General features: G+C 47.0%; 1 protein-coding gene across 2 annotated transcripts in view; it reads right to left on the bottom strand.

The window, feature by feature from the left end:
• The window catches only part of ZBTB16 (zinc finger and BTB domain containing 16), a 195,046-nt gene that overhangs the window by 91,595 nt on the left and 83,731 nt on the right, over window positions 1-19,720 (bottom strand). For both annotated transcript variants that reach the window (XM_023208271.1, XM_023208269.2), the window contains one exon: window positions 5,991-6,088. In XM_023208271.1, the coding sequence (XP_023064039.1) occupies window positions 5,991-6,088 (98 nt within the window). The remainder of the gene's footprint in view (window positions 1-5,990; window positions 6,089-19,720) is intronic.

The raw sequence follows: 19,720 nt of genomic DNA, 5'->3' as shown, positions 1-19,720 counted from the left end.
CAGTCACAGGGAATTTTCCAGCTACCTCTCTTCCCCCACCTTCTCTATCTTTGAGAAGAAGAAACTGAAACCCACAGCTCAGTGCTCCAAAAAAGAATAAATAAACAAAACAGAACAAGGACACCCACAGATCTTTGCCATCTTGTAATGCTTTTTTTCCTCCATCCAACCGCGACAGAAGAAAGTCTAAGAGATCCAATCTTGCGGACCCCTCCAGCCCTTTTCCCTGCCAGGAGGGTGACCCAGGTCCCAGGTGATAAGCCCCAGCCACTCCATGCTGCTGCTGAAATCAGAAAATCTATCAATGAAAGCCCTCATTCTTTCCCCATGGCTCTGACTCTGGGGAAGAGCCTTGTCTCAGGGACGCTCCTCAATAGCCAGGGCTTACAGTGCCTGACAAGGGCAAGAGAGGAGTGGAAGGATGGGGCCTCCCACCTGGCAGAATGGGGCCACATGGCCCTAACCAGCACAGAAGGCACAGGCCTCTCAACAGTCCAGCCACACCCCAACATAGATGACCAGTCTTCATGTTCTCCAAGGGGCTTTATTCACCCTATATTCTAGCCTAGTGTATATAAAAAAGCCCAAGAGTCCCTTCTATTCCAGACACAAAAATGTGTCAGCTTCTTACTCAATCCTTCAGTGGCTCTCCAGTGCTTCAGGGAGAATGTAGATCATTTTGCTACTCCTTCCACAGATGTATCTCATCCATCTCTTCTAAACCCTGCACTCTGCTCTCTCCCTGCAGGCCCAGCCTACACGCGCAGGTTACACCACCCACCTCCATAGGTGGCTTGGGCTTCCCCTCACTGAGTCCTTTCCAAATGCTATTCTGTTACCCTCTGGCACAAAACACCCTCCTACTCCGACTTTCTCCTAGATTTCTTAGCACTTTGCACACATTACCATCTTGTATGATGATTGGATAGTCATACTCATCTCCCACGCTAGACTCAAGCTCCTTGAGGGCAGGGATGCTGTAGTAGTCTTCACTGTTAAGTGCACAGAGCCTGACACACAATTTGTGCTTATTAAATATTCTCTGGTTCCAAAAATGAATGACACTCCCAGAATAGGAGCAGGCCATATGAATACTCAAACCCTAATCGTATGCAGCCGAGTCAAAAATAGGGACAAGCAGTTCTAGGCATGCTCACTTATAAGCCACCAGGACGTTAAGCCAAGCTGTGGGAAATCTACTTGGGAAACCTTACACTGGCCCATCTCAGAACCAACTTGAGTCACTGCATGTGTCTGTGGTCTCTGCATGGACATCTCAGAGCTAGGAATCACTTCTCATGTTACAACAAGGAGTGGCAAAGAGACAATGGATCCATAGATGCTTCAAGGCCAGATCCCCAGAAGGGGTCACGCAGCAGAGGATGAGGAGGGACACAGTCTTCCTGGGACACAGGAAGGGGAGGGGCCACAGTCCTACACCCAAGCTTCACCCTCCACCAGGGCCGGCTTTGCAAAGCCTTGGAGGCCATTTCTCTTCCCACCCCAAGCCTCTTTCCCCAATACACAAACCCTTCTGACCCCCAAAACCACCTCTGAGAATGCAGGGCCTGGCCAGATCATCTCATTAGTTAATGAGTTCGGTTACTGATGGGTAAACTTATTGTGATCACAGGTATAGCTCATAAACACTTGATTAGTTCACACATTCAAATTGAAATTAAAACTTCAATTAAACTGAAATTCACTACTACCATTTAGGGTCTTTAAAACAAACCCTAAAAACAGAAAGTAAGGGAGAGAGAAAAAGGGAAGGCACTGTGTCTCAGAAGGGCCTCCTACAGGGCAAACTTCTAATTAAACAAATTGTCAATTTCAACACAATGCAAACTGATTTAGGAGTGTAATTTTAGTATTCTAGTCACTGAAAATAAGAACTGCATTGTCGATCTCCTATAGGCTGATTTCGTGTGATAGGGAAATGAAGAGGAGAGGAGGACGACAGGGAGAGAAAGGAGGAAAAACTGCGAAGGGAGAACAAGCCGGAGCGCTGTCTCCCTTTCAGAAATGACATCTCTGCGGAATTCAATGCGGCCTATTCTCAAGCATCGGAGAAACTATTTTCTTGCCTCCTCCTTCACCCCACCCCAACCAGATTAGAAAAAAAAAATTAATCGTGTATGATGACAAACTTGGCTCAGTACTCACTGTACATACTGTACCCACAAGTCTGGCTCCCGGCCAGGCCTGGCCTGGAGCCAGAACTACAATAACAAACACAGGCAATGCTAGCCAAGAGGGGGTGGGGCAGCACGCAGAGCTAGCCAGGAAGTGAGCGCCGTTCAGCTCCGCTGAGCAGAAGAAAACAGCAGGAATGTGCCAGTACAAGGGTGGCAACATTTAAGGGGGCAACCACGACCCCTACCCAGATGCTGGACTCGTTTCTCCACAGCCTGCCCCTTTTGAAAAAAAAAAAAAAATGCCACCCTCCGCCCCTCCGCCCCCCTACCTAGGATTCTAGAGCAACTACTGTTCTTCCAGGCTGTGGGCTGCTTCAGCCCTTGGTCATCTTCTGTAGTATGGGTCTACTCTATAGACCTGGAGCACCCATTCTCACTGTCCACTTTCTTCATGGAGCCTTCAAACTAGAGCAGCAGGAAAACCTCACATCATCTAATTCAATGTCTGCTCTAAAACATCACCTAGTTCTGTGTTCAGGCATCTGGGAGTAGGCATCAGAATATGTAAACCACCACTGGAATCTGTAAGAAGACCCAGCGGCACCAGCCCAGGCCTCTGACCCCAACTACCCAAAAAGACCAGGTCACTGCAGAGGCCCCCAGGGCCTGTTTAACAGGGGCCAAAAAATTCAGGAAATAAAGTAGCCTCTAGCCTCACTAAGCCCTTTGTGCTATGTTATTTTGAAGACCTCTCAGCGGAGAGGGCGGGGGGGGACGTGAGGAGTATGCTGGACAACAGAAAGAAAAAAAGAATAGAAATATCAGAATGTAGGCTGGGAGCTATCTGCAAGGGTGAATTAAAACACGACTATGACTCATCACACCTGCCTAATCATCAAATCATCCTTTCCAAGGGCACTGGCAAGTGACTAGCAGAGGGACAAATCATTGGACACAATCGGCCTTCAGTGCCCAGTAAGACAGGCATGGAAAGGAAAAACTAGGCAAACAGGACCCAACGCCCAAAGCCTCTGGAGCAGCCATATGAGATCAGGGGATCTGGAAGCAGCATCTTAGGTGGGACCAAAGTCAGCTTCCCCAGGGAACTGCCAGCTCCGCAGGGCAGTTGCTCAAAGTCACGCTCTTGTCTGAACTGGGGACACCGGGCCCACCTGACATGAGTATGCCAGCAGCCCTTTCCTCTCTGCGGCCGCTCCCACCAGCCCACCAATGCCGCTGATGTGTGATTCACAGCAGAGACACTGGCTAACTCACACTGGGTCACACTGCCTGGAAGAGGGATACAATATGAGCCAGGGGCTCCTGGCTGCCCCCTCCAGTGAGTCCTTGGGACATAAACAGTTCCTACCATAGGAGGGACTTGTCCGGAGAGAGGAGTTTCCCTGTTCATCGGCCTCCCAGGCTGCATCCTTCACTCAACAAATACTTGCTGGCACCAATAATGTGCCAGGCAGTGTGCTGGACATAATGCAGACAGGATCTGACCCCATTACATGTTAGGCATGGTGGTATGTATTCAAGGTGAGCCTCACAGCTTCTCTGAGATAGCGTTAAATATTTTCATTTTACAGATGAGGATACTGAGGCTGTAAGAGCTTATGGTTCTTGCCCCAGATCACATCAGTAGGTAGGTGTCCAGATTTCTTCCACCGTGTAACCCCGCCTCCCAAGTAAGGGAGATAAGGCAAGTCCATAAATAACCGTAACACAGAAGAAAAACTGCACCCAAAAATAGCTTCAAATGAAGAAATATGGGCACAGAGAAGGCACGATTGCTTCTGGCTGGAGGTGGGGAACAGCTGGGAACGGCATCATGGAAGGGACCTTGGAAGATCTGGGAAGATGGGAGACGGGTTATTCCAAGTAGACAGAATGGGGCAAACAAAGCCACAGAGCTCAGAAAGCAACAAGCCCATGAAGCAAACCAAGAAGATTAGTCTGGCTAGAGCACTGGACTCAAGGAAAGGGCAATAAGAAAGGATGCTTACTGGGGCTGAAAGGGCAAAGAGGCTTTACCAACAGGCTAGAAGTGCGCTGCCCCAAAAGTGCCCAGCACCACGCAGGGGTCTAGGGGAGGACACGCCACACTTTGCAGTAAGGCAGTGGTGAACTAAAGCAGAAAAAATCAAGACCAAGAAAGCAAGGGAAGAGTAACCAACCTGGTAGGCAGACAGGTCATGAAACCCGCCACACCCTGAACCTTAAGTAGCGTACAAAGCTGAAGGGAAGCGCAAAGATACAAGGTGTAAGTCACTAAAACAGAAGAAAAAGTATACGTGAGTGCCAAGCAGATCCGGACGCAGGAATGCCTGGAAGTTAGGGCTCTGGGCCGAGGTGAGACAAGTGGGCAGGAGGAGGATGACTGAGGGGAGCCAGGGGCCGGGTCGGGAGGGTCCACAGGAAGGAGGAACAGAATGCACGAAGACATGGGGACGGTAGACATGCGGAGATAGATAGCTACCAGCTGCCTGCTGCGGACAAATCCCTGCACCTGGAAGAGGGAAGAATGGGAAGTGAGAAAGACTTAGGACACTTTAGGAAGGGCCATGAGGGCCAGGGGGAGAGGCCACATCCAACACAATGCAGAACCACATGGGCCCTGCAGCAAGGCAGTGGTGAGCTGAAGCAGAAAAAGCGACCGAAGAGCACTTCCACGACTGGACACAGGATGGGCTCAGGGGAAAGAGAGTAGAAGCGGCCAGGCAGGCAGGGAACCGGCGGATGGGGACACACCTCCGGGGCAACAGGCTCAGAAACAAGGATGAGGGAGGAAGGTGCAAGCAGAAACCGTTAACATTTATTAAATGCCAACTGTATGCCAGCGGCTTACTACAGATGCCTTCAACATATATTCTGTCACCTAACCCTCCAAAAAATTATGTGTTAACACCAGCACTTGACAGATGCAGAAACTGAGGTTCACAAGATGAATGTAGCTAAGTTCACACAGCACATATCACAGACAGGATTTGAACCTTTGTCTGCCCAACCCCGAAGCCCATTTCACAAAAGCCAAACTGCCTGGAGGGCCACTTTCTGGAGCCAATATGGGGAAAGGGGAGGCAGGCCTTGGCCTACATGAGGAGAAGACAAGACCAAATAAAACAATGGCCCTCTCTTCTCCCCTAAAAAATGACTCCAAGGTTGGAAGGCAAGGAAATTAAAGGGAAGAGAATATGCGCCTGGCAAAGAAGAGTTGAGGCCTCCACAACTAAAGTCAGGTGACCTAGGCCTCAAAGCCCCCGTATCAGACCTGCTAGATCCTTCCCTCCACCAAGAACACCCGGGCCTGCCAAATATCAGGTGCTTCTCCCCATTCCAGGCCTCGTGAAGCAGAGCAGCTTTGCCCAAACATGAGCAAAATTACCAGCAGCCACCCAGTCGACCTCACTGGAATTGGATAAAATTAACTTGCAAAAGACAGCAGGCTATAACTAGCTTTGTGTTCCAACCTTTCTACATCTATTTAATTAAAGGCTCCTGTATAATGTGAACCCAATAGTCAGATTCATTAGACAGCGAGAACTTAATTCCACAACTGTTTCGCTAATGAAACTGTAGTCTACTTTGGAAGGTAGATCACACGGGGCACTGGTGATCAGTGATGCCTAGGAGACCCAGGAGAGCTTGAAGGTGGGTTCATCCAGGTAGCCCCACCATCAGGATGGATCTTGTGTCATGAGCCTGGAGGGAGGGTCCAGGGAACAAGATAGACCAGGGCCCCAGCTGGCAGTGGGGACATGCAGGCCGCAGCAGGCTCTGACTAGCGGGGAAGGCAGGCAGGAGATAGTTGCCTGTATCTGAACGGGTCACTAAGGCGACCTTGCCTACCTGAATGAGCCAGTAAGTGCATTCTCAGCCGCAAACTATCCAGGAACCGCTTCCCGCAGAGCTCGCACCCGTACGTCTTCATCCCACTGTGCAGCTTCCTGTAAGGGAAAGGAAAAGAGAGGTTGCTGCTGCTCTGGCTGGACGGGAGGCACAGCCATCCACCACCTGGCATGGCAGCCATCCCTCCGGCAGGTGATAGGCGGAAGGGAGCAGGGGGCACCGATGGAAACCCATCCCTGGATCCTCAGACAGCGTAAATCATGCCCTCTGCCCAGGGACTGCTGCCAGTGAAGCACCCATTCCTGGTCTTGTCCATGGGCTTTACCGCTGGCACATGGACTGAGAAAAAAAATCAGATCCATTTCCAGAGGGAGAAAGGATGAAACACCCAGGACAGTCAGACAGACATAATGCTCACTGTCAAACCAGCACAGACCTCACAGGAGGCCCGCAGCCTCTGCTCACCTCTGTGCAGCACTGCCTTCCCTGGGTGGTGACTGTGAATAAGCCCATTGGACCCAGGAGGGCTACACCTGTATCTTTTCTCTCTCCTACCTCCAACTTCCACTACAGTGACTAACATAAAGGAGGCTCTGAATAAGCCTATGAATAAATTAATGCCCTTATAGACACAAGATACTTCTTTCTCTGGCATCCAGATGTTCTTAGGACTGCAGTGACCCGCCCCAACATGCACAGCTTCCCCCCAAGGCTTGGCTTTAGAAGTGTCTTCCCTCTGTCTTGCCCCAGCAGAAAGCAGAGTTTCAAGAAACTGGATAACATCATTCTATAAATGTAGGGTGGTCGTAGTCATCTGTGGCTCTTCATACACATTCTCTCTCATTTTGCCATCACTATGATTCTGTGAGGTGGACTGGTCCCATGTCATCACCCCTGGGAAGACCAAGGTCCCAGTAACAACCGCTCACAGGCCCAAACTGCAGCAGTGCTCCCATCCCAACTCCCAACCCAGGGCCTCTCCCACCAGACCCCTGGCTCAGTCACGAGCCAGCATGGGAGCTGGTAAGATGCAGGGAACCGGGTGCGCCATCAGGGAGCCGAGCACTGGGGAGAGGCTCCAAGCTGCCGCCCACCCACACTTCTGTTGTCAGGCCCATACATGCTATTGCCAGATCCAGGAACCGGCCTCCACCTCCACCCCAGTCTCTGCACCATCCCTGCAACTTCCCCAGGGGCCTTGGCCCTCAGGACAGGGCAGGCGTGGCAGCCAGAAGCAGGATCTGGGGGCGGTGGAGCAGGCAGAAGAGAAAACAAGGCCCTCGCTCTCCATCAAAATGTTGACGTGTTAAGACCGTAGTAAAAGGCTGGAGAGCTGGTACTGACAACAGATAAAACTGCAGGTGGGGAGAGGGAGTATCACACACTCAAGCTGGCAGCATCTAGATGGTAGCAAAACCGAGCCACCCACTGCCACCACCTTCCAAGTCCCAGAATGACAAGCCAGCAGTGTGTCAAGACCATGTGGTGGACCCAGGTGAGCCTCTTTAGCGCCACAGTCAATGGGCTCCCGCAGCATGGGGACCAGCATACGGTATCCACTGTGGGCGGCCTTCTGATAGGGATCACACAAAGTTCTCCGCAGAGGTCTTTCTCAATCACATTGTTTTGTTAGCATGCTTTCCCTTTCCCTACTTGCCAAAGACAAATGATTTCTCAATCACAAACACATACACACACACACCCTTATCTATGACACTGTAGGGGTACCACCCCCCCATGTTCTCTTGCTCCTTGCCATGCTGATCCACCCAAATTGGGAAATATTAACAGTACAGAACATTTTAACTGAACATTCTTAACTCTAAATAGATTTCACAATGTTGGGCACTGGGACACGTCCTAATAGCATTTTGGACAAAGTATCTTTTAAACCACGTACCTAGGTATGTGAGCGCATGCAAACACACACAGTGGTGGAGTATTCCTGTCACTTGCCCGGGCATGAAAGATACTTGCTTTTCTAAGAGATGTTCTATAGGGTGGCAAAGGCTCTATTCACAAAGGGTTCAGCAGATGAACTCGCACACAGTCATGGTAAAATCTGGTGGATGGCAACATAAGGGTTTCAGTTTATTTTCATCCTTTTCTTCACCAGGGATTTGTTAGCTCCTGGGGTGCTCACTTCTCAGGGATGGCTGTCAAGAGGAACAGGAGGACGAATACCCATTTGTATTTATTTTCCAAAAGGACACTAAAGTGACTGGTCTTCAGATTTAGGAGCCACTACCAGGCTAAACTCCCCTCTGGGGCTCCCATCTCTTCTCCCTGAGGGTTCCAGATCGAATCCCTCACCATGATAAACACTCTTGGTTTGGGTAACACCACTGCCTTTTCTTTAGCTGTGAATGGATTTGCCTGGCAATTGGTGGAAGTGGCTTATCTCGGCCAACTGGATCGGCTTGGTGTGAAAGATGACAGGCACTTGCCCTTTCACTACAGAGGTGGCAGAGTACAGAGAAGAATGCCCAGCCAGCAGCCAGAAGACCTGCATCCTCCCACCTGACTCGGCCATTAACATTGGACAAGTCATGCTATCACAATCTCTCTGCATTGGATCACCTATAAAGTGATGTAGATCACATCAAATATTTTGAATAGAGACAAAATTTTATCATTCCAAAGTCTTACCCATATTCTTTTACCCAGCCTACAAGGTGGTCCTCTAAGGGGCACTATTATTCTCCCTGAGCCACGTCCCACTTGTTATGGTGCACTGTGATGTCCTCTGACACTGAGGCAGCCAGGCTAGGATCGTCCAAGCAAACCTCTAGACCCAATCCCAGCAATCTGATCATTTAAAATCTATTCCAAGTGGCCTGAGTTTCCTCCTTCACTCACTTGCTCTTTGTCTTTCAGTGAAAGAAACTTCCAGAAGTTACCACCAGCCTGTCCTCGGAATGACTCTGTTGTCACGCATTTCCCTGCCTTCAGAGACCCGGGTGTCCTATCCTGTCTAATCCTCAGGGTAAGGTGACTGCCCTGCAACTGACCCACTAACTCAGTGCCCCATCCAGGTTACCAGAGATGAATATGGTGTCCATGTGATTCCACATGAAGTACAAGGGCAAAGGTCTTTCCTCACTGGCAGAGAGACCTGGGCAAAGCACACAAAGTTCATTAGAGAAAAAGGGAACAACCTCACAGGCCCAGGAATTCAACAGAGCCCAGCACTGGTTTGCTCACATCTTTAATTCTGGTTCACATACCAAAGGAAGAATGTGGAAAAGTGAAGGCTTCTCCTAATTCAAAGAAAATAATGGTGGAGAATTTCCGTGCATTTGAGGGACCTGGCTACCAGCAGACTCTCCATGGCATAGTCTGCAGAACAGCCAATGTGGAAATAGAATTCCAACTGGTTCCTGGAGCAAAAGTGCAAATTCGTGTGAACTCACAGTCTATTCCCTCTTTAGACCACAACCTCCCACCACTACCATCACCACATTATGCAACTGCAAAGCATTTAGATCAAAATGGAAATTCTATCCACCTCCTTCTTCCTTACCACATACTCACATCTTCCCAATCTAGTCCTGTCTTTTCATAAGGTTTAATTGCACGTGGCCATCTGAGATTATCAGCCTCCACTGTGACAGGAAAGGAAGACATCTGGGGACATGTTTGCACCTTTCTGCACACTGCCTTAGTTGGTGGTAGAGTTTTCACACTCTCTTCTCTGAGAAGAAGCTACCTTGCTGAACACCATTTTGAAAGTAACCCAGTTCTAGTACAGCCCACGCATCTCCATCCTATACTCAGTGGAGATTCCATTGCCCCATATGCTTCAGGTCCTCACTCTCCATTCCTGGGGAACAGACTCAAGTTCTCCCCAACTCTTAGTGGCTCATTAGGTAAACTCACCTTGCATGTAACAGATTTTCACTTATGTCCAAAAAGACAAAGAACACATTAACCTCTAACAAGTTTCTATTTTCTCAAGAAAGCTGAATCATTATGAGAAATTCAAGCTAAACAAATCTGAACCTTTTAACAAGTAACTGAAGAGAAGAATTCATTCCTTCTCACTGGTTTTCAGCCACACAACTCTCACTAGTCAAACGAAGCTAGCAAGATACAAGCTCATCATTTGAACCATTTCTGTGCCACTGAGAGTCTGAAAACTCATAAAGATTTCACCTGGTTTAGAGTGCAAACTCCATAATGGCAGAGCCCATGCCTGTATTTCCTTTCCTCATGAGGCCTCATTCAAAAGGGACTGATCAAGGATGTTGGAGAAATCCCTCTCTGTAAAGTGGCATCTATGGCATTCCTTTGCTCATCCTAACAATATTTCAAGTACAACAGCTTCATAGGCGGCCTCCAATTCAAAACTGGACCCTGTCCTGTGGCTCCTAAAGTCCATACAAGGAAGGCTAATGGCTACTGCATAGAAGCATGAAGCCATTAGACCAACCTACCATCTTCAGGATAAGCCTTGATCAACCTAGCCTACCTAGAACAGCAACAGCAGCATAAAGGGCAGCGAGGAGAGACCCAAGCCATACTCCATCCTCCCTACCTTCAGCCTCCCGAGAGAGCTGACCACAACAGTTGACCCCCAAGGGGGCATTCACCACGTCTACTCTCTGCAGGGTAAGCTCAGCCCACTTCTGTCCTGTGCAGCCAGGGACCAAGGGGAGAAGGCTATGAGAAGAGCTCACTGCACTACCAGGTGTCAAAGGGAAAAGCCCAGCAGCACTGCCTAGCTGAAAGAGAGAGGTTCATGTCCCAGCACTGCCAATGTCACATTGCTTCCCAGGTTCCTGAGTCCAGGGGCAAATGCTCAAGTTGGAGCAGACCAACAGGCAGGGAAGGTTTAGAGAAAGAAACCTCAGTTTCAGTAATCCAAGGGTTGAAATTGTCTGACCTGTGAGTTTTGCTGGAAAGACCAGCATGGGGAACTAGGACCTGTAACTGGGAAAAGTGAACGGGAGGGCTCCACAGCTGGACTACCCACTGCTCTCCCGTCTTTGAATGAGGAAAAATAAAGTGGGAAATCCATCCTGTAAGGGTATTTATAAGATGATGATGTCCTTGTTTTCAGCCTAACTGATCCATCCTCTGAACCAACACTCAGACCACATCAATGCAGTATATAAGGTCCTTCTAAACTCACCCTATTGTAGGTATGAGGCCATTCCACACGCAAAAGTCACCCCAATGCTTTGGATTTTTGCTTTCTAGTTCTATGACCATCAATTTGACCTCATTAGTGCAAAAGTCACCCCGATGCTTTGGGATTTTTGATCCTATGACCACCCCTTTCTGATCCCATGACCATAAATTTGACCTTCTCAGTGCTTCAGAGGAGTACTCAGAATAGATAGGAAGCAGATGGGAGATTCTGTAAGATCCAAGCCATGACCTAAATGATCCTCTCTTCTCCAAAATGTCTGCTGTCCCCATGAGAACCAACACTCTCTCCAGGATCATCTACTTACCCAGCCACCATGCAAACTTCCTGGTCCTCTCGAGCAGGACCTGGGCAGTTGGTGCTGACATGCAGACTTGGGCCCCACGTGGGGACAGCATAAGGTAGGTCCCTTTATGGAGCTCTACCAGTGCTCTCAGCCTCAAAAGCAACCGACTCCTAAGCTCGGTGATAAGAGAACCTCACCCCTAGCCTCATTCACCTTTCCAAGTAGACACAGAATTGAGTAAAGGGAAAGCTTAAGTACTTTAGTAATGGGCTCACTCTTCCTCCTTAGACCTTTTAGTCAAAAACACACTGTCAATGTCCATTTACCTTTAATTCAAATGACAAAGGAAAGGTGAAATAGTCAATGCCATTCTGTGCTCTAATTTTGAGAGGAAGGGATGAATGAAAAGTTATGAGGCTATCAGTATTTCCTCCCCAGAGCAACTTCCAGGGACACTGCAGAGTGTTTCCATATTCAGTTCATTCTCCTGTACTTTCTTTTTTAAAAAATTGTTTTTAATAGAGACGAGGTCTTGCTATGTTGCCTGGGCTGGTCTTGAATTCCTGGGCTCAAGTGATCCTCCCATCTCGGCCTCCCAAAGTGCTGAGATTATAGGCATGAGCCACCATGCCCAGCCATTCTCCTGTACTTTCTATGTGTCTTTTTGTGGGAAAGGAATACTCTAAACAGAAACAGAATCTGTTCTACTAGCGGCCTCCACCCTAAGCCAGACTATGTTATTCATAGGGCATCAGGATACTCTGGGGAATGTTCCCTTCCTTCTAAGGGTGACATCATGTCTTCCCAAGGAATGTCTCTTCATGCCACCAAAAGTGCCACATTCCAGGCTAAGTAGGCCATTAGTCATACCCAGTGTCATTCTCCTTCCATATTTTGTAGGAATATTAAGTTCAAGATTCAAGACTAAACCATTTATAAGTTCCTTAAGACTATACACTCTGTGGGGGCAAGAACTAGGTCTTTATCTCTGTCTTTTATGGCCTCAGCACAGATTTAGGCAGCCAGAACAGATATATGAGAAGCTATTGCTAGTGAAGCAATTTCCAACCACCCTAAGACAAAGGGACACCTAACTACTAAAATCTAGCCCTGGGACTGCCTGGAACCAGAGAGGAGGCCTGGTATCTCAGGGGAGAAAAAGAAGCAATCACTCTAATGTTGGCTGGGGAATGGGTCACTTTCATTTTCTTAAGGCATAAGGGAAATTACCCTTTTGCCCACTTTTTTTTAATGTTGAGATTAGATAGTCATTTGACAAGCTGTGAATGCTTAGCGGGTATTACCACAAATTATCCTTCTAGCAATAGAGTTCGTTGCTCCCTGACTAGTCAATATTAATAAACATTACCGAATGCTTTTACAACACAATTTATTTTTTAATATAGCTCTTTATGTATGCCATAAAGTAAATATACCAATAAAAGTCAAGGATTTCAAACAACAGATTAAGAAAAACAACCAAGAACTAACTGAGTGCTAGTTAACACCTTCCATGCTGTAGGTTTTGGGAGCACACAGCAGGTGCCTGTCTGCTGGGGATCCAGACCAGGAGAGTTATGGAAGACAGTGGCCATTTGGTTGTTTTGGAGCCATTTAAAGGGAAGGGGAGAAAAATACCAAACCAGCTGTGTTTTCTTAAGAATCACCTTTTAAAAAGTGGTATATTGACCATGTATATATGTATACATATAATATACACTGGACTGAGTGCAGGGGACTCGGCTTTCACTCCAGCTGTGCAGATGTCCATTAAATAACCTTGGCCAAACCACTTAGTTTCTCTAGATTTCACCTGACACCTCTGCAACAATGCCAAGGTTGAGTTGGATGGCTTCTTAGGCTCTTTCCCATCAGGTTTACAAAACTGAAAGGCTGTGGGGCTGACACGGGTCTGTGCTGGCTGGATTAGATCTCCTGCATAAGGGTCCATACCAGATTCGTCCTCTCAGTCTTCCTTGCTGACCTCAGAACATAGCAGGGGCTCATTTTTGTTGACTGAATGAGCAAACAAACAAGAAAGGGAATCGGAAGAGAAAAACGTAGAGGTGGAAAAAACTCACCCTGTGTACACACATATGCAGACACACAGACACACACACACACACACACACACACACACCAGTCAAAGAACAGTTTCCCCTACCATCCAAAAGAGAAGTTCTCTATGGGATTCTTAGAAAGAAAGCCATGCAGCTGGGCGCAGTGGCTCACGCCTGTAATCCTAACACTTTGGGAGGCCGTGACCAGCGGATAACAAGGTCAGGAGATCGAGACCATCCTGGCTAACATGGTGAAACTCCATCTCTACTAAAAATCCAAAAACATAGCCAGGCATAGTAGCAGATGCCTGTAGTCCCAGCTACTCAGGAGGCTGAGGCAGGAGAATCACTGGAACCCATGAGGCGGAGGTTGCAGTGAGCCGAGATCACACCACTGCACTCCAGCCTGGGTGACAGACGAGACTCCATCTCAAAAGAAAAGAAAGAAAGAAAGTCATGCATCCTATGCATCCTGCCTCGGCCTGGATGAAGGCCAATCTAGAGCTGACTGAAGAGTGGAGGGAACTGTCCTGAGCCTTGAAACTATGAGGAAGGACAACGGCATTCCCTGGGGCCATGACCACACCGAGTACAGCACTTTCAGATCAGGCTGCCTGCCAGTGCTAAAATACAATGTCAGAAATGACAAAGGGGCACACTAATCTCCCTGCAGCAACTGCTCAAGGAGGGATCTTCATGGCTGCGGAGCACCAGGAGGCCTGGGCTTCTGGCTGTTACGTAACCGGTCTTTGTTTTAAAATACTGAGTTATCCTAAGTCATTTATTTGAAATATCTCTATCAACAAATTTCACCAAGAACAAAAGTTTTTCATTTGTGCACTGGGCTATAGGATGATCTTATCGCACACAATCTCATACAGTCTCTTTCAACAAGGTCTTAGCGTGCTTATCTGTGAAGTTCCTGGTAGCCAAATATGATTGAAATGTTCTATTTATGCTCACTGGATTAAGGAGATGTTGCAAAACTGCACAAAAACCTGGCAGATGTAAGCAAGGTATTACAGCCAGGGCAGTTAAGATCCAGGGGGAAGAGATCAATACACACTTTTGTAGTTTCCTTTCTTTTTCTTTTTCTTTTAAGAGACCAGAAAAGTTATGCTTTTAGAAAAGGAAAAGGAAAAAAATAGTAAAATGCCTTAAAGATTTATAGCTTCTCTGAGCTTTTTCCAAACCCAAAACAGGGCACCATGATGCATACTTGATGATGTCAGCCTAAGGGAAACAAAAATAAATCCAAAATATTCTCTCCAGATCCTAAAAGGCCCTATAAGGGAATTAAACTATGATTATGGATGAACAGGGTTTTTGTTCTCCCTCTCCCGTACAAGGCTTTCAACCGGCACAAATAACCAATTCCTGGGAAAACAGTTCTCAAAAAGCTACAGACTTTTCCTTTATCTCCTTGTCTTGCCTGGACACATGTGGAGGAAGTGTTGTCTCCTGGTTATCTAGGATCATTTTTATATGTTTCCACTCTAGCCAGGAAGCCACAATGCTACCTTCAGATCCCATGGACCAGCCATGGAAACTCAGAGATTGTTGAGAATAACTGAAGTTTATTAAAGGCCTAAGAAGAAATTTCCTCTGGAATTAAACCATTCTGAAAACCTTTTTAATGTATATGGCCTCATTCTTTCTGCTTTGGTACACTGAAAATTAAATTACTTTTCTATGAGGATTCTGAGCTGGAGAGCTATCACTCTAAACATCAATTATGAACACAAGATAAGAGACTGAACGGATTACCTGTACGGGCACCAAATCACATTGTAAACATTATTGTCATTTTAATGAAGAAAAAAGGCAAAAGCCAAATAGATATTAGCTTCTTTACTGGTTCTTTCTTCTTTTCTTCTAGAAAAATGCAAAAAAGAATATCTAGTCAACCGAGGCTTTTTTTGTTTTGTTTTTGTTTTTAAGATGGAATCTCACTCTATCATCCAGGTTGGAGTGCAGTGACACGATCTCGGCTCACTGCAACCTCTGCCTCCCAGGTTCAGGCGATTCTCATGCCTCAGCCTCCCGAGTAGCTGAGACTACAGGTGCGTGCCACCATGCCCAGCTAATTTTTTTTTAATTTTTAGTAGAGAGGGGGTTTCACCTCATGGCCCAGGCTGTCTGCAACTCCTGACCTCAAGCGATCCACCCGCCTCAGCCTCCCAAAATGCTGGAATTACAGGCATGAGCCACCACGCCTAGCCCCAACTGAGGTTTTAATAATAAAGAAGGTAATGCATTTATAGATCATGTCTGACTTTGAAAGGGCTTCTTGAGGATCATCTCAACCACCTTGTGGCTGACATGGAGAGTACAGAGCCCATTTTGTGGATGGGGAAAGTGAGGCCACATGACTTACTTGCCCATATAAACAGGTAGACATGGCCAGACTTCTCACCTCAGGGTCTGCCTTCATATTCCTACCTAAGCCAGAGTCCTTCCCTGAAATGGGCAGGAAAACCAGCAGCTAAAAAGGAGTCACCGAGAGCATCCCAGGCTTTTCCCAATCTAACTGAATAGAAACAAGAACAGAGAGGCCTCTAAGAAAAACAGTAAATTAAATGATGGCACCCAGAGTCCACTGACAGGCTGTGAGTTTCACAGGGACTTTATAACCTCCTACAGGGAAGGCATGCCGACTCATGCCCCACTGCTACTCCCCCTATATCTGTTAAGCGCCTACTGTTTGCTGGACTTCAGTAAAGTCAGGCTGCTCCTGAATCACAGCCCATCTAGGTAGGTTGTCCATCAACACAATTTTCCATCATTGCATTTTGTTGATTTCCTCTATCACATTTAACACAATTTTCAGTTATATATATTTTTTATTAGTATTCTTTATCTCTACTAGACTATAAGTTACATTAAGGCAGAAACCATCCACTATAACCTCAGAGTTTGCCAGTGTGTGCTGTACACAGTAGGCATTCAGTACACTTTCCTCAATAGCTTTGTTGCGATATTTTCCACGTACCATAAAATCTAGCCTTGTCAAGTATGCCATTCACTGGTTGTAGCATATTCATAGAACTGTGCAACCATCATCACTATCAAATTCCAGAATGTTTTCATCACCCTGAAAAGGAACCTTGTACCCATGAGTAGTCACTCTCCGTTCCCTTCTGCCCCCAGCCTTTGGCAACCACAAATGTACTGTCTTCCTCTACAGATTTGCCTACTTTGAACATTTCACATAAATGGTATCATACACTATGCACCCTTTGGGGCCTGGCTTCTCTCACACAGCATGTTTTCAGGCTTCATTCCTATGATAGCTTGTATCAGTACTTTGTTCCTCTGTAGGGATATACCACATTTTGTTTATCATTCATCGGTTGATGGACATTTGGTGGTTTCGACCTTTTGGCTATTACCAATAATGCTGCTACGAACATTTGTGTACAAGTTTTATGTGTGGACATATGTTTTCACTTCTCTTGGGTATATACCTAGGAGCAGAACTGCCAGCTCATATGGTAACTCTATGTTCAACCTTTTAAGGAACTGCCAGACTGTTTTCCAAAGCAGCTATACCATTTTACATTCCCATCAGCAATGTATGAGGTTTCCAATTTCTCAATACATTTTTGGACTAAGTGAATAAATGAATAAAGATTCCTCCTGCTGTAGAAGCCCCCGAAAAAGGGGATACAGTTTTGAGGCTTCTTTAGTAAACTAGCATCTTCATCTGCAGACATGACATGCTACACTCATGTTTAACAGAAACCCCAAAGAATGCTATTTATATGTAGTTCCTTTTAGAGAATCAAGTGAGAAATGAAGAAAAGGAAAGAAAAACACCAGACAGCTCAAAGTGGGCACTGCTTTCACGTATGTGATTTCAACTCCTACCCTCCAGCCCATGTCTAAACTCAATAATTTAATAACGCACATTCCTTGAACAGATTTAGTTGAAAATATAAAAGGGATCCTAGCTCAACTGAAGTCAGCTTTGATTTGGTCAACAGTGAGGGAAACCTGATTTGACAGCCCTCCTGTCTCTGGTAGAAAGCTTGAAAATATACTTAATAATAATAATTAAAACAAAAATGCATGAACAAAAATATCCCAGGCAAGCTCCAGGAGTGGGACCCACGGTGCTGGAACCTGTTGAGAGACAGCCAAGGGCGAGAGCCTGTCTTCTTGGGCTTGTTAGAGTGGGCAGGGTGTCCCAGAGCAGGCTGCGGCAAGAAGCTCTGTTAAGGGCTCCCCAAACTTCTTCTTCTCCCCCGTTTCTTTTTTGTAAAAGAAGTCAGCCGTACTCCTTTCTGCAAACAAAGGCTGGGACAGAGCAAGGCCCTTTGCAAGCTGCAGGTAATTAAAACGGCCTGTAAATGCCCCAGCAGAAAGCACTTCAAAGAGACAGTAATTCCAGCAATGGCCAGTCAAGGCTGTATGGTGTAAAAATTATGAGTTTTCCCAACAGGGAGCTTTGTGTGAAAAGGACAGGGGTTGGTGGCAAAAGGAGGGTGAGCCACAAAGACAAGGTTTACAATTGGTGTCCATGCCCAGTGTGCGCGGGAGTGTGTGTGTGTGTGTGTGTGTGTGTGTGTGTGTGTGTGTGTGTGTATGTGTTTGTGTCTGGCAAACACAGGCCAGAGAAAGGGGATTGTGTGCATGTTTGTGAGAGCACACATTTATCAATGCTGAGACGGTCCAAGCGTGTGGGCATGGAGATAAAAGGAAAAATAAAATAAAAGCAACAAATACGAATCCTCTTCCCTGCTGGGCCTCATTTTCATGGGGAAAAGTACCAGGCAGCTTGCGTGCTCCTCTTGCTCCTTACATGCAAGGCTGCCGAGCACACAGGAAATGCATAACACCCTTGACTCCAGGCCCAAAGAGCACCGAGGCCAAGCAGCGGCTCTCTGGAAACGTCCACACTTTCAGTCTCACAGCACGACACAATACCCAACAACGTACTGCATGCTATGTAATCTCGAAACAGAGAATGAAGAGATAGACTCTTAACCTTGACTCTGACTGCATTTGCTAAGTCACCTGTGCTACCGCCTGGGTGCCCTGTGCTTAGATGATGCAGCGATGGTCCATGGCCTGGAGGAGAAGAGAGGCTGGAGCCTCAATGCACAAGGACGTTGGCCCCAATATTACAATACACTGACACACATCAGTGATCACCTGACCACAACATCACACATCTGGGACGGAGGGAGGACCTGTCACTAGCGTATCTTTTCTACATTTTTGTGTGATCTCCCTGCAGGAACCTGATACTTTCAAGAGGACATTTCACTAGGCAAGAGGGTCAGTACCATTCCTAGAAGCCTTCCCCAGTTGCTCCCCTCTGTCCCCTCTCAAAGCTGACCCCCTTTTCCCCCCAGCCCCTGTATTTTAAGTGTGTTTCTGTTGGAGCAGATGTACTCACTAGGGTGCATCTGCTTGTTTCTCTGTCTCTCCAGCTGGATGGGCAGCTACATGAAGACAGGGCTTTGCCTCATTCATCTTGTATTCTCAAGCCTTGCAAAGGGCACAGCACTAGTGGATGGATGAGGGGTGGATGCATCCTAGTTATACAGTGGGTAATAAATCAGTTGGGATTTGGATGGAGTAGAGCATATTGCTTAGAGCCGGGTACCCACTGCTCCTCACCCTCATCAGCCAGCACACGTTCATCCTGTGCACAGGAGCCTCAGAACCTGGGACGGTAGGTAGGAACAAGCCCACGCTCGCCAAGGCGGCAGAGAAACCAACGCTGGCCAGGGGCTTTATTTCCCCATAAACAAAATCCTGTTCTGCCTCCCTCACAGCCCCACTCACTAACTCCTCCCTGACATTGCTGGTTTTAAGCCCACACATAAAAATGTCCTTTACTATTTTTATTTAATGAGCTTTCATTTTTCCTCCCCGTTTTTGTAAATGAGAAAGGAAAGCCCACCTCCTAATGGGGATGGGGGGAGGAAGCAGAGTGGAATCTTTTTTAAACGGGCCATAACTTCATGAAAAGCTTTCTCCTCCACAATCCCCCCAGCTCCCCCTCCCCAAGGCCTCATGTTCCTCCATCCTCCCTACATCCTCCCTTTCCACCATTCAAAACAAGATGCATGGATTTTGGACATTTGATTACTTTTAAGTATATATTTTTCCCTCAAATAGACTGAATATAATGGTTAGGAAATGTGACAGAAAACTATTCTGAGCCATTTATTGCCTTAATACCCACCTTTGTCCAACAGGCAGTTTTGACAACAGCGAT

The sequence above is a fragment of the Piliocolobus tephrosceles genome, chromosome 13 (genome assembly GCF_002776525.5).
Source record: "Piliocolobus tephrosceles isolate RC106 chromosome 13, ASM277652v3, whole genome shotgun sequence".
In the NCBI taxonomy this organism is placed as follows: Eukaryota; Metazoa; Chordata; class Mammalia; order Primates; family Cercopithecidae; genus Piliocolobus; species Piliocolobus tephrosceles.
Note: the sequence above shows the minus strand (reverse complement) of the source record. Positions and strands in the feature narration are given on the sequence as shown.